Source organism: Ranitomeya imitator, chromosome 2, assembly GCF_032444005.1.
Source record: "Ranitomeya imitator isolate aRanImi1 chromosome 2, aRanImi1.pri, whole genome shotgun sequence".
In the NCBI taxonomy this organism is placed as follows: domain Eukaryota; kingdom Metazoa; phylum Chordata; class Amphibia; order Anura; family Dendrobatidae; genus Ranitomeya; species Ranitomeya imitator.
Window position 1 is genome coordinate 24,676,907 of NC_091283.1, and position 24,673 is coordinate 24,701,579.

The 24,673-nt window shown below is 46.3% G+C and overlaps 1 protein-coding gene across 1 annotated transcript; it reads right to left on the bottom strand.

The window, feature by feature from the left end:
* Positions 1–210: 210 nt before the first annotated feature.
* On the bottom strand, positions 211–23,073 carry EXO1 (exonuclease 1). The gene is made up of 14 exons (XM_069746193.1): positions 22,942–23,073; positions 19,619–19,826; positions 18,266–18,385; positions 16,849–16,972; positions 13,706–13,843; positions 12,753–12,965; positions 12,466–12,653; positions 11,290–11,386; positions 10,577–10,757; positions 6,047–6,278; positions 3,493–3,922; positions 2,468–2,569; positions 1,658–1,833; positions 211–1,576 (listed from the first exon to the last, which is right to left on the bottom strand). Exons 2-14 carry the CDS (start codon positions 19,777–19,779, stop codon positions 1,570–1,572), a joined length of 2,169 nt encoding a protein of 722 aa, XP_069602294.1. The 5' UTR covers positions 19,780–19,826; positions 22,942–23,073; the 3' UTR covers positions 211–1,569.
* Positions 23,074–24,673: the final 1,600 nt, after the last annotated feature.

Here is a 24,673-nt window from a genome sequence, read left to right on the forward strand (position 1 = left end):
GTATGACCATTACCATTAGAAGTGATGCAGATTTAGGATGGACACTTTTTTGTGAGGGTCTCAGCCCCTTCATCAGTCACGTGCAGAGGAAGCTGTCATGTAATAAAACCAGGGAGAAAGTGGAGGCTCTGGGCCCGGACAGGAGTAAAACCATCTGCAAACTAACAATTTTTTTTTAGCCTCTCTAAATCAGGGCAGACGGACACAAAATCTTAGTAAAAAGTCATTTATTTTCTGCGCGATTTCTACAAAAGCGGTTCGGTATATTTTACAATCCACAAATATATACAATTCATAAAACTGTGAATAGCTCTGTAAAACCTCAGGATGGATTTTTTATGTTTTCATCTTCCAAGTTATTTGTTAAAGGGAACTTGCTGGTGGTTTAGTGACCATAAACCTAGAAAAAAGTTTCCTTTACATCTAGACATAAATTAATTGGGGTTGTGCAGGTCTGTGATATTCATGATCTATACTTAATAGGTCATCCCTATCCGATCGGTGGTGGTCCGACACTTGGCACCTGCACGATTCAGGCCTTTATCATCTCTACCAGTGGCCAGATATGCAGAGAGTGAATGTACACGGATTGGTGGCAACTGCTGGGAGCGGTCACTACACAATGTATAGGGCAGCTGTCTGACTCTGTATGCTTCGCACATCCGGCCACCGCCGGAGCCGATAACTGCTGATCGGGGCCACAGTCAATTGAATCAATCTCATACAAATTAGTTATCCTGAGGAAGGATCTTCAATATAAATGTCCTGGGCCAACCCTTTACGATATTTACACATCATTCTGCACTTGAAGTGAAGGTGATAAAGGTGGAGATTTATTTTACTACAATTGGCAACGTAAGGAGCGTCCCCCGAGGGCAGACCACTAGGAAATCTAAGCCGAGGAGGTTGCAGCCCTACTACACCTGCGTCATGGATGCAAGTTGCAAAGTAAACTCCAGAGGTAAATAAGGAAAATATATTCACACTTAAGGGGTCGTCCAGTCTTTTTTTTGTTACCAGTGGGATATTTACCACCAGAATCTGCTCCGTCGCTAGTATTGAGGCATCGGGCGACTTTTGGTTGGAGCCTCATTGCTTCTGTTCAGAAGGGAACAGTCAAAGCAACAATGTTGGAGCGGGCAGCAGATTCCAGTGAAGGGTATGTTGTCCCACTGATAATTTTTAAATTATGTGGACACCCCTATTACAGGACTTATGTGCGCTCTTATTTTCTTGTGGAAATAAAACTTGTGTAAAAGAAAGAAAAAAAAAAAGTTACATTTCATTCCTGTGCCGACCAAGAAGCTTGCGATAGTGTAAAATCTATTATTCTGGGCCCATGAAATACATGTAAGGCTACATGACACGTAAAGTGGCGGCTGCAGCAGTTTTTGTGACGGCGTGACTCCCCAGGGGACACAAGTCACTGCTGCTCCAGGAGATGAGCTGTTATATTTGCGGCACTTCAGCATTTAGGAAAGGTTTGTCCAGTAGCCGACGGCCACTTTACAGAGATCAGAATTCTGAACCAGCGGCCACAGAGCTGAGCAGCGACGGCATGATGGCTCTTCACCGCCTACAAAGAATAAAGTACGGCCGTGTTACATCAGAAGAGGCGCGGGCCGAGGAGCCGGCGTTACATGTTGTGCCATCTTACTTCTGAAAGCTGAAGTTCTTCCACAGGTCGTTGATGGTGGTCTGAAGCCCGGGCCGGTTCTCGTTGTTTTGGGAAGGTCTCGCTCTGCTGCTCAGGCCGCTCGCTCTTGCAGGGGCCGTCGGTTTCAGTTTGGAACTAGAACGTGAATCCAAACTCCTGGGTTTCAGTCCGGACACCTGAAAAATAATGTAACAAAAAGATCTACTGATGAGGATGCGAAAATCATCATACGGCTGAAAATAATAAGCAAAATGTGTGGGGAAAAAAAAAAAAATCATATGCACAGTTGGTGAGGATTGCTCAGATTAAGAGGATCGGGATCAAGTCTGTTTTAGTGACTTAATAGAAAATTAATCATGGGCTCTGCACATGGACACTGCAGCCGCACTCCTCTGCAGAACAGATGGCACAGACCGGAGCCAGCGATGAGAGCTATGTGTCCGTGCGCAGGTGCAGAGCCAAATATGGAGGAACCCAATCTAGATAGGTGGTGTAATGTGCACCAAAGCCCTCTTATTTACATACAGAACAACATTTATCTTCAGATCCACCCGACTTACAACGTACTGAGAAATTGGGGGGAAAAAAACTGCATGGTAAAATGAACGTAGTCGCTCAAAATTACAAGTCGCCCCGCAAAAAAACAAACCCTCGTACGGCTGCAACAATGTAAAAAAAAAAATGATATTGCTCTTGAAAGTAGGGTTAGACAAAAAAAATGCACCGATTTCTAAGGGGTTCGTGGGAGGATAGGTAAATCCTTTTCTCGTTACTTCCACGTCCCCTTCTGAAGAACCAGCAGAGCGTTACCTTAATCTTGGTGATTGGCTTTGTCTCAGGAAAACCCGTGCGAAGCGTCGGAGACAGCTGCAATCTAAATTCACAGGGCGATTCCTCCGTCTTGTCCAGGTCCTGGGGATTCATCAGAATCGGTCAGTCTCGGTGACACAATATCATACGAATACAGTACACCAATTACTAAAAACACAATTTACAATGCGGTTAATCTTTTTCAGATTATGCATAGTGTCGCCTCCTAGGGGACAGCAGCATAACACCCATGGTCCTGTGTCCCCAAATGAGGCGACAGAGTAAACAATTTACAGTGTATTTTCTTGGTCTTATATAATAGGATACACAAAATGTGAATAACAGACGCGCGTTTAATTTTTTTTTTCCTTTTTTAAAAAGCATCTTAAAAAAAAGACACCAAAATTAAGTCCCACATATCTGAAAAAGGAGACAAAATATTAGTTTAATATTTAAACGTGGAAACACTTTAGAGCTCTTCCAAAAAAAAAAAAAACAACTGAAAGAGCGCCTGGTCAGAAACGGGGGGGAAATGGCGCGACCATGTGAAGTACGACCAGTTACTGACACAGTTGGGGGTCAGGCACTTTTCTAAAAAGAAGATTGATTAACCCTTCCCTTTACAGGTTCAAAAAAGCTCCAGTTCTTTTTGTATTTTGGTGTACGGCCGGATTCACCTGTAGCTGTGGATGGCACATTAGCCCGGGTTACAGGGAGAATTCAGCCTCCCAAGTCCACCACTAAGCTGATCGGGGCCTGATAAAACCCAGAAGCGTCTGCTCCCCCCCACACGAGGCGATCACATGGTCGCTAGGATGACAGAAGATGGTAATAGAGCACATCGGCCTTATCAGTGAAGAATCCACTCATATCCGACAGCCAACTCTGATCACAAAGCTAAATATGAACTGCTAAAAGCTAAATCAGGGTAAGAATTTTCACTTTCCCGATCGCAGAGACGACAGTAAGGTGCCGGGTGTCATCAGACGTATAAAAGAGAAGTAAATGTGGAGTCTTGTTCTCACCTCTGAGCCGGAGTCTTCAATTTCGTTCGTGACCAATTTACTTTTATTCTCTGAGGAGGTCAGGACGGGGCTGGGGTCACCGCTGCCCCCGTGATTCTCAGTCTTCCCATTTTCCATCCCTGAGTGATGTTTAGTCCTCTGGAAGCAAGTGAGGGAGAGCAGGGATGGAGAGAGCGGCTGCGGTTTGCTGCTGCTTTTCTTCAGGCTTCCTGACCAACTAAAACAGTTCCTTGTGTTGCGGAGCGGAGAGGGAGACGTCACGTCGTCGCTGGTTTTAGGCTCAGGAGATGGAGTCTGTTCACTGCCATCTTCTGTCGTTTCCATGGCCGGGGATCCTTCACCCGACGCCCCACAATCAGAGATTCTCTGCCAATCTTTTTTGACGCCATCCACAGACTCAGACATCAGATCAGAAGGTTTGCAAAAAAAACTAAGTGAGAAAACAAAACAAAAAAAAAAAAAAACACAAAATTGAGCTTAAACTGAGTTGGTACACATATGCAGAGGTCAAACGCATGTTCACATTGGCCACAAAACATTGAAACCTACAAGAGAAAAAAGTAAACGAAAACCCTGATGTAACCAAGTAAAAAAGCAAAAGTGCATTTAAATAACACAGAGTTTTTAGTAATACTGTTTTTTGATAAAAAAATAGCACAAAAGCCATCCCACCACATCAAGGTAACTCTGATCAGGACGGTCCTACACAGTGTAGGACTGTCCCGATCAGAGTTACCGTGACGAGGTGGGATGGCTTTTGTGCTATTTTTTGATCAAAAAACAGTATTACTAAAAACTCTGTTATTTAAATGCACTTTTGCTTTTTTACTTAGTTACATCAGGGTTTTTGTTTACTTTTTTCTCTTGTAGGTTTAAAAAAAAAAAACTAAGTGGAAGAATATAAATAGTCAAATAGACAAGAGGTGGGAACCTGTCACTCTGGACATGGCGGCGTCTGATCTGCAGGTCAGCGGGAGCGCCATCGCGCATATTAGGCTGCCAACCTCTGTGGTTAGGTAAGTATGAATTAGGCTTCACAAGGGACAAATAGTCCATTTTTTGCCCAACCCTCCTTGTGGAGTTGTTTGGTCCTGATCATCCCCATCATCGGGCCCATTTCACTTTATAACCTTTTTGAGTGTTTTTCTAGATTTATGTTTAAGGTGTAACTAAATGAAAGTTATATTTTGTGGGTGTGGGGGGGGGGGGTAGGTTTGTATGTTGGTGTAAACCTAATTGGACCCCACACAAACATTTCTTCTGGTTGCTTTTGCTTTTTTAATGTGCCACATGCGCCACCAATCACAGAGGATCATGGACTATTTAGAGAAGACAATGGGGATAGTTTATACCATCCTGCCCCCTTCCCCCCCAAGGAAGCCATTGCGAAACGCACGTCGGGGCGCGTGGCTGCTGATGGACACTAACATGGGTAAGACTATTTAGAGTATACATGTCCCCCTAGTGCTGTAGGTAGGGAGTTCTTTATGGAAGGTCATTGACTGAAGAACTAGGAGAAATCTCTATGGTTTATAGTATTATCTCCCTCCACTTTGGAATTGGTCATCTCTATATATATGTTTTATGCACCAGGCACTTTAAGTGGATCTGATACTGTGATCGGGGATATTACTGATTACTAGACATTACCTAGACCCATGGTTTTTGTCTTATCTGTAGCAATTTTACATCTTGGCACCTGTGGCCTAATTTGAATAGCTCTGTTTGTACATGAATAATCTAAATGATTGTTGTTTTTACTTGTTTTGCGCTTACTTATTTGTCTAATTAAAGAATATAATTTTAATCTAAAAAAACTTCTCTGGTGTAGTGGTGTATATGCGCCATATACTGGTGGTTTACTGCTTTTTTAATGTGGCATTTCTTCCACCAATCGGTCCACAAAAGACTATCACAGGTATGAGTGTTATCCATGAAAGACACAGATGGCACTCGTACACGTAAAACTGGCATGTGAATGAGTCCTAACTGTGGCGTCAGCACATGTGATCTGTGGGATCCGGGAGTTGAGATACTGATAAAGCGAAGCAGCTGGAATGGCCGGCAGAGTGCCGCGCTCCTCCGAGACCGTAGAAAGGCTCAATAGAAAGACAATGGCGTCAGTCTTTGGTCTTGGACGATTAATGTGCTGAATCGAGCACTTCTGCCAGTTCGCTTTACCGATCAGCGGGGAATTTTGCACCACAAACGCATGAATGAAAAATTCTTACAGGTCTCTGACAACATCAAATGTTTTTCTGAAAGTGCAGTCACGCTTTAAGCTTTAGTTCTTTATGTTATAAATGAGCTTTGTGTTTATGGCAATGTAAAAGGGAACATTCATCGAGAACCGCTCATGTTAGGACCCGCGGAGATGCTGGTGCGGTAGGCAGGGATTATACATACATTTTGCCAGGTAATATGTACTGCTCGTTCCTTTTTAAAAATTCCTGGCAGTAAATATTAGATTTTCTACATGTGTCCACGACATTTCCATTAGAGGTTGCAATCCCTATAATGTCCTATTAAAAGAAAAAAAATCTGATCCACTCACCGACTTCTGGTTCCGGGAGCAGAGATTGATCCGCACGCTTCATTTTTCCTTTGGGAAAGCGCAGCGAACTTATTCCTGACCTTGGGGCGAGAATCTGCGCCATCATCTAATGGTTGTAAGGCGCTCAGACGGGAGGGCTTCAGCTTCGCTACATTATCTTCACTTTCTACTTTTGGTTTCTTATTCTGGGAAAACGAATACTGGCTGAGGAGATCGGACTCGGATGTCCCACCTAGAAGACAATTGGATGAGGAGTTACGATCACTGGTGCAGGAATTAAAGCTGTAAAAGTTTCAATAGGAGTTGTACTGACATTTCGTTCAATACAGGGCTAATAGTGTCCATGATTGGGAGAAGCTGATTTTGTTTTACCATTCTGCACCTACAATTCTGGAGTTGCTGAAACTCTGCAAACAGTCTCCTACCTGCAAGAATCCCAGCGCCTTCTCTTATCAGCAGACAACATCATGTGGGCAAAAAGCCCAAACTATGACATTGTGCCGGGCTCATAGGCGGCACCGGGGATCCGGCAGGTAGGAGACGCCTGGAAGGGCTCTTGTCCGGCAGCCACGGACTACTGACATGACAGCTGGATCACGGTCCTGTGGATTTATTTACCGTATATACTCGTTTATAAGCCGACCCGAGTATAAGCCGACCCCCCTAATTTTGCCACAAAAAAACTGGGAAAACTTATTGACTCGAGTATAAGCCTAGGGTAGGAAATGCAGCAGCTACCGGTGAATTTCAAAAATAAAAATAGATGCTCCATACCGTTCATTATTGCCCCATAGATGTGCCATATAAAGCTGTGCCATATAGTAACATAGTAACATAGTTAGTAAGGCCGAAAAAAGACATTTGTCCATCCAGTTCAGCCTATATTCCATCATAATAAATCCCCAGATCTACGTCCTTCTACAGAACCTAATAATTGTATGATACAATATTGTTCTGCTCCAGGAAGACATCCAGGCCTCTCTTGAACCCCTCGACTGAGTTCGCCATCACCACCTCCTCAGGCAAGCAATTCCAGATTCTCACTGCCCTAACAGTAAAGAATCCTCTTCTATGTTGGTGGAAAAACCTTCTCTCCTCCAGACGCAAAGAATGCCCCCTTGTGCCCGTCACCTTCCTTGGTATAAACAGATCCTCAGCGAGATATTTGTATTGTCCCCTTATATACTTATACATGGTTATTAGATCGCCCCTCAGTCGTCTTTTTTCTAGACTAAATAATCCTAATTTCGCTAATCTATCTGGGTATTGTAGTTCTCCCATCCCCTTTATTAATTTTGTTGCCCTCCTTTGTACTCTCTCTAGTTCCATTATATCCTTCCTGAGCACCGGTGCCCAAAACTGGACACAGTACTCAATGTGCGGTCTAACTAGCGATTTGTACAGAGGCAGTATAATGCTCTCATCATGTGTATCCAGACCTCTTTTAATGCACCCCATGATCCTGTTTGCCTTGGCAGCTGCTGCCTGGCACTGGCTGCTCCAGGTAAGTTTATCATTAACTAGGATCCCCAAGTCCTTCTCCCTGTCAGATTTACCCAGTGGTTTCCCATTCAGTGTGTAATGGTGATATTGATTCCTTCTTCCCATGTGTATAACCTTACATTTATCATTGTTAAACCTCATCTGCCACCTTTCAGCCCAAGTTTCCAACTTATCCAGATCCATCTGTAGCAGAATACTATCTTCTCTTGTATTAACTGCTTTACATAGTTTTGTATCATCTGCAAATATCGATATTTTACTGTGTAAACCTTCTACCAGATCATTAATGAATATGTTGAAGAGAACAGGTCCCAATACTGACCCCTGCGGTACCCCACTGGTCACAGCGACCCAGTTAGAGACTATACCATTTATAACCACCCTCTGCTTTCTATCACTAAGCCAGTTACTAACCCATTTACACACATTTTCCCCCAGACCAAGCATTCTCATTTTGTGTACCAACCTCTTGTGCGACACGGTATCAAACGCTTTGGAAAAATCGAGATATACCACGTCCAATGACTCACCGTGGTCCAGCCTATAGCTTACCTCTTCATAAAAACTGATTAGATTGGTTTGACAGGAGCGATTTCTCATAAACCCATGCTGATATGGAGTTAAACAGTTATTCTCATTGAGATAATCCAGAATAACATCCCTCAGAAACCCTTCAAATATTTTACCAACAATAGAGGTTAGACTTACTGGCCTATAATTTCCAGGTTCACTTTTAGAGCCCTTTTTGAATATTGGCACCACATTTGCTATGCGCCAATCCTGCGGAACAGACCCTGTCGCTATAGAGTCACTAAAAATAAGAAATAATGGTTTATCTATTACATTACTTAGTTCCCTTAGTACTCGTGGGTGTATGCCATCCGGACCCGGAGATTTATCTATTTTAATCTTATTTAGCCGGTTTCGCACCTCTTCTTGGGTTAGATTGGTGACCCTTAATATAGGGTTTTCATTGTTTCTTGGGATTTCACCTAGCATTTCATTTTCCACCATGAATACCGTGGAGAAGAAGGTGTTTAATATGTTAGCTTTTTCCTCGTCATCTACAACCATTCTTTCCTCACTATTTTTTAAGGGGCCTACATTTTCAGTTTTTATTCTTTTACTATTGATATAGTTGAAGAACAGTTTGGGATTAGTTTTACTCTCCTTAGCAATGTGCTTCTCTGTTTCCTTTTTGGCAGCTTTAATTAGTTAATTTAGATAAAGTATTTTTCTCCCTATAGTTTTTTAGAGCTTCAATGGTGCCATCCTGCTTTAGTAGTGCAAATGCTTTCTTTTTACTGTTAATTGCCTGTCTTACTTCTTTGTTTAGCCACATTGGGTTTTTCCTATTTCTAGTCCTTTTATTCCCACAAGGTATAAACCGCTTACACTGCCTATTTAGGATGTTCTTAAACATTTCCCATTTATTATCTGTATTCTTATTTCTGAGGATATTGTCCCAGTCTACCAGATTAAGGGCATCTCTAAGCTGGTCAAACTTTGCCTTCCTAAAGTTCACAGTTTTTGTGACTCCCTGACAAGTCCCCCTAGTGAAAGACAGGTGAAACTGTACAATATTGTGGTCGCTATTTCCTAGATGCCCGACCACCTGCAGATTTGTTATTCTGTCAGGTCTATTAGATAGTATTAGGTCTAAAAGTGCTGCTCCTCTGGTTGGATTCTGCACCAATTGTGAAAGATAATTTTTCTTGGTTATTAGCAGAAACCTGTTGCCTTTATGGGTTTCACAGGTTTCTGTTTCCCAGTTAATATCCGGGTAGTTAAAGTCCCCCATAACCAGGACCTCATTATGGGTTGCAGCTTCATCTATCTGCTTTAGAAGTAGACTTTCCATGGTTTCTGTTATATTTGGGGGTTTGTAACAGACCCCAATGAGAATTTTGTTACCATTTTTCCCTCCATGAATTTCGACCCATATGGACTCGACATCCTCATTTCCTTCGCTAATATCCTCCCTTAAAGTGGACTTTAGACTTGCTCTGCACCGTTCATTATTGCCCCATAGATGTGCCATATAGTGCTCTGCACCGTTCATTATTGCCCCATAGCTCTGCCATATAGTGCTCTGCGCCGTTCATTATTGCCCCATAGATGTGCCATATAGTGCTCTGCACCGTTCATTATTGCCCCATAGCTGTGTCATATAGTGCTCTCCACCGTTCATTATTGCCCCATAGCTGCCATATAGTGCTCTGCACCGTTCATTATTGCCCCATAGCTGCCATATAGTGCTCTGCACCGTTCATTATTGCCCCATAGCTGCCATATAGTGCTCTGCGCCGTTCAATATTGCCCCATTGATGTACCATAGAAAGCTGTGCCATTGCTGCTGCTGCAATAAAAAAAAAAAAACGCCATACTCACCTCTCTTGCTTGCAGCTCCCGGCGTCCGGTCCCGGCGTCTCTCCGCACTGACTGATCAGGCAGAGGGCGCCGCGCACACTATATGCGTCATCGCGCCCTCTGACCTGCACAGTCAGAGCGGAGAGACGCCGGGAAGATGGAGCGGCACCAGGAAGATGGAGCGGCACCAGGAAGATGGAGCGGCGCCCGGAACGGGGACAGGTGAATATTACATACTTACCTGCTCCTGGCGTTCTGCTCCCTCTGCCTGTCACACGGTCTTCGGTGCCGCAGCCTCTTCCTCTATCAGCGGTCACCGGCACCGCTGATTAGAGACATGAATATGCGGCTCCACCCCTATGGGAAGTGGAGCCGCGTATTCATTTCTCTAATGTGCGGTCCCACGTGACCGCTGAAGAGGGGAAGAACTGCAGCACCGAAGACCGTGTGACAGGCAGGGGGAGCGTCAGGATCGCCGGGACTAGGTAAGTATGCCTCAGCGCCCTCTCCCCCTCACCCGCCGACCGTGACTCGAGTATAAGCCGAGAGGGGCACTTTCAGCCCAAAATTTTGGGCTGAAAATCTCGGCTTATACTCGAGTATATACGGTACTCATCTCTACTTAATCTAAGTTTTTGTCTCCGGCCCGCGATTTACCTTCATGAGGTCGTTTCACTTGGTTTTTGTTACTGGGTAATATTAACCCTCTGAGCTTGGATTTGTCCTCTGCTTTTGGCTTCTCCTCACTTTTCCCGCTGTGGGTATAATTCCTCTGCCAGATGCTGCAGGGTTGTATTGCGGTCCGGTTGCTCCAGCTCTGACTGCTGCGCTTAGAAACCTAAGAGACAGGAAGAATAAAAAAAAAAAAAAAACACACAAAGCAAATTTTCAAGATAAAACAAAACAGGACAATTATACAGCAATGTGAGGAATCAAACAGAAGTCATAGGGCCCAGAGGCGAGAACGTTCCCATGGAAGGGCCATAAATGTACATGATGGTAATAGCCCTTTAATAGAAGCGCACGGGCGACTGTAGATCCCTTCAAACGGGAAACCTGGTTCTTTTGATTGAAAAGGATCCAAGCAGTGCGACCCTGGAGATCAGACGCTTGATCACCCAGCCACATAAGACAAGTGATGATTTTGGAAAGACCCCTTTAGGTCCGGATTTTTTGGGTGATGTAGATAATCAGAGGAGTGCGGAAATGGCTTCCAAGTTTAGAAGTTAGTGAAGCCCCAAACTTAAAAATGTCACCAGTGGCCATCACTTTAGCAATATCACAGTGGAGCCCAGAAGGATGGAGAATCCCTCCAACAGCTTCCATTACCTAGCACCATAGCTGATTGTGACGCCGTTCACACCTCTCACCTGTGGAACATCAGGGTCATAGTCGTCCGTTTTTTCCATTGAGTTGACGTCTATGTTTCCAAGAGCAATTTGATAACCAACCGAATCCCCCAGGTTACTAATTTATGTTAAGGGAAAAAAAAAAAAAAAAAAAAAGAACAGACCCATCCAAACACAAAAGTAATCACATGAGCCTCGTACCAACAAACTGCGCTCCATGCACAAAGCTTCTTATCATACAGGACTGAAGTAATAACGGGGATTTCTCATCTAGTGGAACATGCGCACGACACCACACAGGGAGCAGACGAAGAGCCGGCCAGAGACTCCATTCACATGGAATTCACAAAACTGACTGTAAAGACCACCTTTCCCGAAGACCCATGTGTGTTGTAGACCCATCATAAACCGGCAATTTTCGATATTTTTTTCCTCCCCTTCTTCCAAGAGCCATAGCTTCTTTATTTTTCTGTCAACATCACCGTACAAAGGATTGTTTTTTTGCAGAACAAGTTGTCATCTTTGTAAAACACCCCAATGAAGCGATATAGAAAACCCCACTCATCTTACCATATAATGTACTAAAAACAAGAAAGAAAAAAGTCCAGTTATGATATAAACAGAGAAAAAAAAAACGCAATTCACTCAGGTTTTTTGGCTTTGATTTTGCAGCGTTCATTATGAAGTAAAAATTGTCTTGGCAGCATCATTACAGAGATTCTTAACTTGTATAGGTTTCTTTATTACCGTAATTAAGTTTTAAAATATATTTTTATTTTACTCGTTTCTGATATTTGCTTTATGTCGCCATTTTATGAGACCCGTAAAGTTTTCTAGCTTTTGTGTGCAGAGCTGATTTTTTTTTTATTGCTTCCATTTTGGACCACATAGAATGTGCTTATTGCAATTTTGTGGGTGGTGCTGTGATGAAAAACTCGCAATTCTGGTGATTAAACTTTTTTTTTTACTGTACAGATTTTACCATATGGGTATTTTGATAGATCGAACTTTTATTTGAGCAGACTCCTGAAACTTTCTCCTCTATTCACATCTAAACCACATATGGCGTCCCATCACGTCATGCACTTATAATCCACAAAAGTGTCTCTGCAGCTTTGGATGTGTCTGGAGCAGAATGCATGATGTCTTTTATGACACTGAAGTGTGGAGCTTTCTGTGCAATAATAAGAAGGATACGGTCCAGCGTAGGTTAATTCTTTTGGGTTTATCCCATTCTCATAAGGATTTAACGGGACCAGTTTTCTTTTTACAGGATCAAAGACCAGCTGATACAGAAACGTGTTATCGGCACGGATAAACCCCTCGATGTAGTCATCGGGTACTGTAATGTTCGATTTCAGATACTGTCCGATCTTCTTAATAACCTTAAAAAAAAAAAACCATTCAATCAAGCAAACAAACATCATGTCTGACACAAAACCTGCAACAGATGGAGCGCAGGCGATGATAACCGAGGCGATTACCTGAGTGATGTCGGGATTATTGGCGATTTTCAGGAGTTTACTCGCTTTGGCTAAACCAATACCATGGATAGAAGGCAGGTAGTCACAGCCAGACAGGATGCACATGTAACGAAACTTCTCCTGCGTGAACACATCGCCCAGATGCTTACACATCCCGAATCTGTCTTGATCAATTTCTAAACCATTTCCAAATTTGTCCATTTTCAGGATCACCTGGAGAAACAGGACAGAGATTAATGATCACATGTTTAAAGCCATATTCACATCATTGATGGTTATCACGTAGCAACAGGGTGATAACTTCCTGGTTGCTAGGGGTCCGACTTCTGAGACCCCCACCAAACTCGGGAACAGGAGCCTGTTAAACTGTGGCATGCGCATCTCCACTTCATTCATTGTCTACAGGACTGTCGTAGATAGCCGAGTGCCACAGTCAGCCAATGTATGCACGACCACTGATACATTTCAAAGTCTCATTCCCAGGATTGGTCGGGGCCCCAAAATAAAAAAAAAAATGTAGTGGCCCTGTTATCCCTGCAGACACTGGCAATGAGAAGACACGATAGCAGCATTTAACTGGTTAAACAGAGAACAGAGCTCTCGTCAGTCGCTGCTGCTCCTTGAGCCTGCCCTATACATACATAGACTTTAGGATGCAATATTACAGCCTGCGTCATGAAGGGGTTACAGTTTGATTCAGCACCGGCATTTCCTTACCAGTATCTATAAATTATTCTTAGAGAAACCCCCGGGGGGCTTCACCCTCATTGCAGATGCACATAAGGCGAGACGTGACTGCATACGGAGATCCTTCATCTTACTAAAGTTGTCTGTCCTGACCTCAGATTCCTTTTTATGACTTTTTAATAATGAGGATATAATAAATATTGGATTATCGGACATGTACCGACACAATAAAAAAAAACAAAAAAACACACAATAGGAATCCTCACCGTTTTACAACCAAAAGCAAGAAGGTCGGAGTCTTCGGTAACAATCGCCTGAGCAAATCCGTTTTTGTTTAGGTAGGCCAGCTGGGAATCCGCCTCATAGGGAGCGACGATACAGTCAATGCCTTCAGAGCGCGCCGCCTAGGACAGCGGAAAAAAACAAAGAGCTCATATACAACACAGATACCGCAAATATTATAAACTAGATGGTGGCCCGATTCTAACGCATGTATGTAGTTAATTTATGAAGTTTTCAGAATAATGCAATGAATACACAGGATTCGGCCGGCCGGGCGCGACCAATTAGCGAAGCGTGGTTCAAATCCCGCGCCAATTCGCGGCCAGACTGCGCCTGTCGCTGATTGGTCACGCCAGGCGTGACCAATCAATGAAGCCAGGGTCGGCTCCAGGTTTTTGAGAGCAAAAGAGTCTCAGTGGGCCCCCTCTTTAAACACATACCACGATTCATGATGCACAGATACAGCAGAGAAATATACGACAGCCAAGTAGCATATAACACAGCCCATATAGCACAGCCCACGCAGCGCCTAACACAGCCCACGCAGCGCCTAACACAGCCCACGCAGCGCCTAACACAGCCCACGCAGCGCCTAACACAGCCCACGCAGCGCCTAACACAGCCCACGCAGCGCCTAACAGCCCACGCAGCGCCTAACACAGCCCACGCAGCGCCTAACACAGCCCACGCAGCGCCTAACACAGCCCACGCAGCGCCTAACACAGCCCACGCAGCGCCTAACACAGCCCACGCAGAGCATAACAGCCCACGCAGAGCATAACACAGCCCACGCAGCGCATAACACAGCCCACGCAGCGCATAACACAGCCCACGCAGCGCATAACACAGCCCACGCAGCGCATAACACAGCCCACGCAGCGCATAACACAGCCCACGCAGCGCATAACACAGCCCACGCAGCGCATAACACAGCCCACGCAGCGCATAACACAGCCCACGCAGCGCATAACACAGCCCACGCAGCGCCTAACACAGCCCACGCAGCGCCTAACAGCCCACGCAGCGCCTAACACAGCCCACGCAGCGCATAACACAGCCCACGCAGCGCATAACACAGCCCACGCAGCGCATAACACAGCCCACGCAGCGCATAACACAGCCCACGCAGCGCATAACACAGCCCACGCAGCGCCTAACACAGCCCACGCAGCGCCTAACACAGCCCACGCAGCGCCTAACAGCCCACGCAGCGCCTAACACAGCCCACGCAGCGCCTAACACAGCCCACGCAGCGCCTAACACAGCCCACGCAGCGCCTAACACAGCCCACGCAGCGCCTAACACAGCCCACGCAGAGCATAACAGCCCACGCAGAGCATAACACAGCCCACGCAGCGCATAACACAGCCCACGCAGCGCATAACACAGCCCACGCAGCGCATAACACAGCCCACGCAGCGCATAACACAGCCCACGCAGCGCATAACACAGCCCACGCAGCGCATAACACAGCCCACGCAGCGCATAACACAGCCCACGCAGCGCATAACACAGCCCACGCAGCGCATAACACAGCCCACGCAGCGCATAACACAGCCACGTAGTATAGAGCACAGCCACGTAGTATATAGCACAGCCACATAGTATATAGCACAGCCACATAGTATATAGCACAGCTCACAGTATATAACAGTTCACGTAGTATATAACACAGCCAAGTAGTATAACACATCTATGTAGTATAACACAGCCCATGTAGTATATAGCACAGCTCACGCAGTATATAGCACAGCTCACAAAGTATATAGCACAGCCACGTAATATATTGCACAGCTACATAGTATATAGCACAGACGCAGTATATAACACAGCCACGTGGTATATTGCTCAGCCACGTAGTATATTGCTCAGCCATGTATATTGCACAGCTACATAGTATATAGCACAGCCACATAGTATATAGCACAGCCCACGTAGTATATAACACAGCCACGAAGTACATAGCACAGCTCACGCAGTATATTGCACAGCCCACGTAGTATATAGCACAGTGATTATGTATATAGCACAGCCCACGTAGTATACAGCACGGAGACGTAGTATATAACACAGCCCACATAGTATATAGCACAGCGATGTAGTATATCGCACAGCCCAAGTAGTATATAGCACAGAGACGTAGTATATAACACAGCTTACGCAGTATATAATACACCCCACGTAGTATATAGCAATGTAGGCACCATATCCCTGTTAAAAAAATAATTAAAATAAAAAATACTTATATACTCACCTTCCGTCGGCCCCCGGATCCAGGCAAGGTGTTTAGCGATGCTCCTCGCGACGCTGCGGTCCCAAGAATGCATTGCAGTCTCGCGAAATGATGACGTAGCGGTCTCGCGAGACCACTACGTCATCATCTCGTGAGACCGCAATGCATGGCCCGGAGCGTCGCAAGGAGCGGGAAAGGCGCCAGAAGGTGAGTATATGATGATTTTTTTTTTTTTATTATTTTTAACATTAGATCTTTTTACTATTGATGCTGCATAGGCAGCATCAATAGTAAAAAGTTGGTCACACAGGGTTAATAGCAGCGTTAACGGACTGCGTTACACCATGACATAACGCGGTGTAACGCAGCCATTAACCCTGCGTGAGCGCTGACTGGAGGGGGCACTAAGAGTAGGGAGCGGCGAATTCGCGGCGGAACTGTGCCAGTCGCTGATTGGTCGCGGCCGCCACCAATCAGCGACGCGGGATTTCCGTGACAGACAGACAAACAGACGGAAGTACCCCTTAGACGATTATATATATATATAGATAATGGACGGCCTTAAAGGCGTTGTCTCATGTGACACATTTACGACATATCCAATGCATATGCCGAAAATGTCTAATAAATGAGAGTCCCTCCTCTGCGAGGGAAAAACAGCAATGCTTGATGGGATTTATCATAGAAAATGCATTGCGGACACATCAATTCCATCAATACCATATATGATTTTTTTAAATTATTATTTCCATATGTTAATGGGGAAAGTTGGTGTTTTTGTTTTCTTTCTTTCATTTTTTTGTCATGGAAAAACCCGGTAATTTTTCCCTGCAACGCCCATGATGAAGAACAAGGCTATGAGCAGGCACAGCGGCGATCGGCACCGGGACTCACTGTGATAACGGCATGAGCCATCTCTGACGTGATGTTAACGGCACGCGAGAAGCAGTCTCTGGCCTCGGACACCTTGCCTTCTCTCAGGAGCTGCTTCCCCTTTTGCATATTCAGCTTCCTCTTCCTGCAAGAAGGATATTGTTAGGTTTCCTGTAAGAGTACAAAAAAATAAATAAAAGACACCTGCAAAATATCTCTGTAAAAAACAGACATGATATTTATAAGACTTTTCCCACAGTCGGGTAAGAACTGAAGCCGCGGTGCTGTGCCGGATCCAACCTATGACACAGGTGACTGTGAGCCTCGCGGGCAGGGGCCTCTCTCCTGTACCAGCCGGTGACCTGTATTATTTAAGATTATTGTACTTGTTTTTTTATTTGGTGAACCCCTTTTTAAAGGGAACCTGTCACCCCGTTTTTTCAGATTGAGATATAAATACTGTTAAATAGGGCCTGTGCTGTGCGTTACTATAGTGTATGTAGTGTACCCTGATTCCCCACCTATGCTGAGAAATACATTACCAAAGTCGCCGTTTTCGCCTGTCAATCAGGCTGGTCAGGTCAGGTGGGCGTGGTGACATCGCTCTTTTCTTCCCCAGCTTTCCGTTGGTGGCGTAGTGGTGTGCGCATGTCCAAGTTCCGAATTCCCTGCGCGCACGTGAAGAAACAGCGCGCGATCTGCGCTGTTATCCCTTTCATCGGTGGGGGCGGCCATCTTCCTGGGGCCGCGCGTGCGCAGATGGAGTGCTCTGCTGCACGGAGCTTCAGGAAAATGGCCGCGGGATGCCGCGCGTGCGCAGAAGAGATCGCGGCGGCCATTTTCCCAAAGCCGAGTTTGCATCTCTGCTTTGGGAAAATGGCCGCCGCGATCTTTTCTGCGCACGCGCGGCATCCCGCGGCCATTTTCCTGAAGCCCCGTGCAGCAGAGCACTCCATCTGCGCACGCGCGGCCCCAGGAAGATGGCCGCCCCCACCGATGAAAGGGATAACAGCGCAGATCGCGCGCTGTTTCTTCACGTGCGCGCAGGGAATTCGGAACTTGGACATGCGCACACCACTACGCCACCAATGGAAAGCTGGGGAAGAAACAGCGATTCACCACGCCCACCTGACCAGACCAGCCTGATTGACAGGCGAAAACGGCGACTTTGGTAATGTATTTCTCAGCATAGGTGGGGAATCAGGGTACACTACATACACTATAGTAACGCACAGCGCAGGCCCTATTTAACAGTATTTATATCTCAATCTGAAAAAACGGGGTGACAGGTTCCCTTTAAATGTAATAAATGGAGCTATAATAATAATAGTAACTTATCTACAGGCGGCAATATTCCCCACATAAAAAGTACCAAATCCCCAACAGCTTAGACATAACCAGAGACAAATATTTTCTCTCCATCTTGGAGGTAACTTACTCCCGTCTCGTCTTCTCAACATCTTTCTTGGAGGGTAAGGTGCATCCATCAAACACTAGTATGGGCCGGACCCCGTGTGCCAGGAGCATGTGCACAAACTTCATGCAGTAGGTGACATACCTGAAATAACGGGAGATCATTATTGGGGCGCGTTCACACAGGATGGATATGCTGCAAACATTTTCAGTAGCAAATCGTGGTTTCCAGTATCTGATCGTCCAAAATAAAAACAATATGTATATTTGGCTTTACCAGGCTGGTCCATTGGATGAAAGGGTCACGGTTCTAGGTGACATGTCATCCCTGAAACCAGCTGGGGAACCAGGGGATCATTGGGCCAAACATTTAGATCGAGAAGGGGTTGTACTAGTAGTGGACGATCACCTGTCAGTCAATTCATGCTCCCCAAACCATAGACAGCAGAATCAGAACAGCCAGGTACACATTTCTCTATAAAGTGCCGGCGATTCATAGCTTCTCCTAGCGCTGCTCCAAGTGACTGACCGCTCTCCCATGAATGTACTAAGAGAGAGACCTGTCAATCACCAGGAGCATTCAGACAAGTCTTTTCCAATGGTCCTGACCAGATCTTCAAACCATATTTTCTCGAAGCCGCCACAGCATTTCAGAAAAAATATATCTGGCTGCATCAGTGCACCAGACTCCGATTTCTGCTGCCCCCCGTTCACATTTACCATGGCTGGAGGATTTTACACCAACGTCTAAACAGTATCAGGAGAAATATGTGCAGCTGTTACTCGCCCTTCCCTGGTCCACCACTGCTCCAGTGAAATCAAGACTACAGAGCTCACGACCGCTTCAGCCAATCACTGAGCTCAGCAGCTTGTGCCATCTACATCAATATCATTGAAGTGACTGGCTGCAGCGGTGACACTTTCTGCAGACAAGGTGTAACTGCTCCAGCCCATCAAAGAGAGGAGTGATGGCAGAGAGGAAGCGGTGAAACCAGCGAGGGTGAGTAACAGCTGTGACTTTTCTTGTAGGTCTGTAACTCTAGGCCCCCATAAAATCAAACTAATAAATCCCTGAAATAAAACTTTTGATCAGTGAGGGTCTGGGTGCAGAGACCCCCTAGTAATTGGTGAAACAAGAGGCAGAAGATCAGAGGCACAGGATTAGCTGAAGAAAGGCTTAGTATAAAGTCTATGATCCCATCTTCAGCAGCCCAAGAGCAGCACTCGACTGATCTTCTTTGCCCCCTCCTTTCAGTAATTGGTGAGGGTCTCAGCACAGGTGGAAATGCCCCCCAGGAAGCCGTCCTCCAAATTCTCCCCATCTATCTCAGCTTACTTGACCTGTCCATGTCTCCAGCTACGTGGAGGACAGACTTACTGATCGGTGGGTTCGCCTCTGGCTAGCTTCTCGGCGCAGGCAAATGCTCCTTTATGAAGCCAGCAGTAGGTGTCCACGGCCACCGTCTGACCCTTGTACTTCTTCACATTGATGGGTTCGGTGGCCTCTTTAAGGAATTGTAGTAGACCCTGAATTCCCATATCGGCGCCGATTCTCAGCAGAGGCCGACAACAACTTCTTATCCGTCCTACAACATAAAAGAAACACCAGCGGCGTCAAAGCAAAAATACTACACAAAAAGTGACGGCGATCCATCCAGACGACCATCGCAGCAAGACTGTAGTTTAGCATGGCAAATTATGAACAGGTCGCGCTGCAAAAAAAAAAAATCACCACTAATGTGTGTATAAAAGGTGTGACAATGGGGTAGCAGGACTGAGGTCTATGTGCAGACTGTCATTGTGGGTTAATCCAGGAATCAGGACGAGACAGTGACGCCGCTGGGCACAACATTACTTCACTGTTAAAAACAATGAAACCGCTCCATGATGGGGAGTATGTCCATTCCCTGAAGTGTTTCTTGCAGACTTCAGGAGTTTGGAGTTTTCCCGTCAGGAGACGCTTCCAAAAAGAAGTGACAAGATCCGGCGTTTTCAAAGCCTGAAATGAAAAAACCCTCAAAATACCGGTCACCCTTATCCCGCACCCGCTGCTGATGGGGCGGTGACGGCTACCTGCCAGATATCATGTAGCGTCTTGTTCTATTAACAGGTCACAGACGTCATAATTGTTGGGTGAAGACCGGCAAGCAGTGATGAGCGTGCTCGGAGGTGTTATCCGAGCACGTTCGTGTCCTAATCGAGTATTGTCAGTGTGCTTGGAAAAAAAATGCTCAAGTCGCAGCGGCCGCACGTCTCGAGGCTGTCCGGCAGCCGCACCACGTGCAGGGATTTCCTGTTTGTTAGGCTGTCCGTGCATGTGTTGTGGCTGTCGAACAGTCACATGAAATGCAACAGCGTCAACGCAAACATTTTTTCCGATCACGCCAAAAATACACGAATAGGACACGAGCGAGAACACCTAATCCGAGCACACTCGCTCACCGCTACTGGGAAGCCATCATCAAAGCTGCGACAGAAGCGACCCTCACGCCCCGATGTGAGGAGAGAGGCACTTAACCTGTTTAATACATCATTAGCGAGAGCCCAACTACTGAGCCCCAACATTACAAGAGGGAGGAGCCGCAGCACTCGGAGAGTAAAACCCCGTTGAAAACTCATTCATTCCCACCTAAAAAAAAAAAAAATGTAAGAAGTAATCTTTAGCATTTTTGTAATGCTTTTTTTTGTGTATTCGGCATCAATCGATTTAATAACCAAAGTGTAGAGCCACAGCAATCAACCTGCAGCGCCCAGATGTTACAGATAGTGGAGGGGATTTTATGAAATCGCATCTCCACTATGCGTGCGAACACGCATCCGGCGGCCCTGCGTTTCCGGACATGCGGCGCGTCTTTTTAGAAAGCAGCATGTCTGTGTACCTTGCGGCGATGCTCCGTCGCCGTAAGGTAAATTACAGGGCCCTACGTGTGGGGTGCGGAGATTTCGGATGGGTTCACTGAATACATCCGGAATCACCGCGCGAACAGAAGGGGGCGGCGCGAGTTTTCCGCTCCGTGCAAAGCGCTGGCAATCCGGAACGTGGAACCTTACACTTATGCAGACAGTCACTTCTTTCAGGTTTTTTTTTTTTTTTTTTTATTGTTTCCCCTCATTTTAAAATCTTTGAGATCAAACAGAAAAACAAAACAAAACCACAAATTTCCGAGCGGCCTCGATGCTGCTTCTGTGATTTTCCGGACCGATCTGGGCACAGTCTGTTTCTGCAGCGGATTTTTCATAGCTTTCGGTGAAGATGAGACCCCCTCCCGCCGACACGGCCAGAGACCCCCTCCCGCCGACACGGCCAGAGACCCCCTCCGCCGACACGGCCAGAGACCCCCTCCCGCCGACACGGCCAGAGACCCCCTCCCGCCGACACGGCCAGAGACCCCCTCCCGCCGACACGGCCAGAGACCCCCTCCCGCCGACACGGCCAGAGACCCCCTCCCGCCGACACGGACAGAGACCCCCCTCCGCCGACACGGACAGAGACCCCTCTGCCGACACGGACAGAGACCCCCTCCCGCCGACACGGCCAGAGACCCCCTCCCGCCGACACTGACAGAGACCCCCTCCGCCGACACGGCCAGAGACCCCCTCCGCCGACACGGCCAGAGACCCCCTCCCGCCGACACGGCCAGAGACCCCCTCCCGCCGACACGGCCAGAGACCCCCTCCCGCCGGCACGGCCAGAGACCCCCTCCCGCCGACACGGCCAGAGACCCCCTCCCGCCGACACGGCCAGAGACCCCCTCCCGCCGACACGGCCAGAGACCCCCTCCCGCCGGCACGGCCAGAGACCCCCTCCCGCCGACACGGCCAGAGACCCCCTCCCGCCGACACTGACAGAGACCCCCTCCCGCCGACACGGACAGAGACCCCCTCCGCCGACACGGACAGAGACCCCCTCCGCCGACACGGACAGAGACCCCCTCCGCCGACACGGACAGAGACCCCCTCCCGCCGACACTGACAGAGACCCCCTCCCGCCGACACCGACAGAGACCCTCCGCCATCACACAAGAGACCACCGACTCCGCTGCTCCTGACGTCAGGGCAAACTACGCTGGAGAGACCTTAGGCTATGTGCACACGTTGCAGATGATTTGCAGTTTTTTAGCATTTTTGCGCTATAAAAACGCTATAAAACCGCAAATAATCTGCATACATTAAGCATCCTATCATTTTTAATGAAATCCGCAATTTCTGTGCACATGATGTGCGTTTTTCTGCATGAAAAACGCATTACGGAAAAATAATGAACCTGCTGATTATTTTTGCGTTTTTTTCGCGGTTTTCCCACTGTCTAATGCATTGGCAAGTGTCTGGGAAAAACCGCGCAAAAACCGCGTCAAAACCACGCAAAAAACGCATGCGGATTTCATGCGGAAATCTGGCAGAAATGTCCGGATTTTCACAGGAATTTTCTGCATGAATTCCTGAACGTGTGCACGTAGCCTCACGGTAATACACACACGACAGCTGCGGATTTTGTGACGGATTTTCCGTAAAGGGAGAACGCGGAAAATGGCGTCTGCCGACTGATTATCACTACATTTCCAAACATGGCGACATCTGGTGACCCGGTACAGGACAGAGGGAGCTGCTGCACTACAAGTCCCAGCACATGTCGTGTGCAGCCTCTCTGCACCACCTGGCAATGAATGGCGGTATTGGTGATTATGAGGAGATTGCACTCACCTGTCACTGCGCCGCTCTCCGGTCACCTAAGCCGACATAATCACTATGGGAACCGTCCCCGACCCGCACCGGCCACTCTGGTACTTTAAACCGAGGCGCGCCGGCAGGCTAGGAGGGTCGTCACGTGATTCCAGGGATGGGCGGAGCCTGGGAGCCTGCAGCCGCCATTACTAGTAAGGGAACAGCTCGGGCCCGGGAGCTCAGTGCTGGACGTGCGGACTTCATTTTTATGGAGATTATACGATACGTATTCGGAACTCGGTTGAGGTCACTTTCTTTGCGCATAAAGAGCAGCATTTAGACCCAACTGTCGGGCTGAATTGTTCCCTGACTGGGATTAAAGATGGCTGCTGGGCTCCAGAATGCGAGGTCACGTGGTGCTAATACGTCACCGAGAAATGTGGCGCGAAAAGTGTGACAGACGAAAAATAGCAAAAAAAATGGCGCCAGATGAGATAAAGGAGCGATGACAGAACTGAGGCATGAGAGAGGAGGGGCAGCCCTGATTACAGCACTTATTAAAAATAAACCATGAAAGTATCCTGCAGAATTATGTTGCTGGGTCTTTTTTCCTCACAACCCCCTCAATAACAACAACAACAACAACAAAACAGTTGAAGTGCTCTTTTTTTTTTTTTTTTTTTCATTATTTTATACATTAAGATTTTTTTTTTCAATACAATAAAGAGAATGTTGTCATTCAAAACTACCAACTTGACCCGCAAAAAAAAACCCTCTTACGTCAAAGGGGACAGGAAAGTAAAAAGCAAAAGTTATATGTCTCATAAAAATAAAAAAAAAAAAAAAAAACGAATGGGGTAAAACTGCCCACCAATAAACACATATGTACTATTATTTAAATTGTGAAAACTTGCAGAAAAAAGTCAATAAAAAACCTGCAAGAAAAAACCCCAGTAGATTTATCTATTTATTTTGTATCCCATCATCCTGAATAATACAAAAAAATATTCTAAAAGAAAACAAGTTAGACTTACTCCTAAATAAGACTATACAGACTTTAAGACCCCGATAGGTTTCAGTATATGGAGAAGAAAAAAAATGCAATTTTTCTTTTCATCAAGACTTTTTTTGGGGCAAAAGTAATTAAAAAAAATTGTACTGACTAAAGGGAAAAAATTAACTTACCGTCTTTTTACTGGACACTATTTTTACTGTACTGGAAACAATGGTGAAAAAAAAAATCATGTCAGAATTGCTGTTTTTTTTACTTGAATAACCCCAAAAAGTTACGGTAGTTCAAAGCGAATTGGTAAATTTTATTTTCATTAAAAAAATGGTGCAAAAATGAACAACAAAAGCCGTCATGGATGTAGGCCCACCATTAGCTGCGAAAGCAAAAAAAGGAAACTGTATAGGGGTCTGTGGGGGCCATCATACTGTATATTGAGGGGGCTGTGGTGGACATCATAGTGTATTTTGGGGGGGAGCTTGTGGATGTCAAACTGTATGGACGGCCGTGGTCACCATAATACCATGTAGCAGAATCGTGTTGGGGGATACAGTTTGGAGATGACAACATGGTGTGCAGTATGAGGGCATAGTGTGAAAGTGGATATAGAGAGGGGCAGCGTGAAATGGGGGCACAGTATGGGGAGAGGTTAGCACAGCGGGGGGACAGTGTGGAGATATAGAGAGATTGTAAACGTACCTTCACACTCAGCAACTTTTGAACGATATCGCTAGCGATCCGTGACGTTGCAGCATCCTGGAT

Excerpts from the sequence above, each read along its gene's own strand:
- EXO1 (XM_069746193.1), bottom strand. The coding sequence starts at position 19,779 with ATGGGAATTCAGGGTCTACTACAATTCCTTAAAGAGGCCACCGAACCC. Across the intron at positions 18,386-19,618 it reads AGAGGCGAACCCACCGATCA|GTATGTCACCTACTGCATGA; the intron begins GTAAGTCTGTCC and ends CCGTTATTTCAG. Across the intron at positions 2,570-3,492 it reads TTGAAGACTCCGGCTCAGAG|GACCTGGACAAGACGGAGGA; the intron begins GTGAGAACAAGA and ends ATGAATCCCCAG.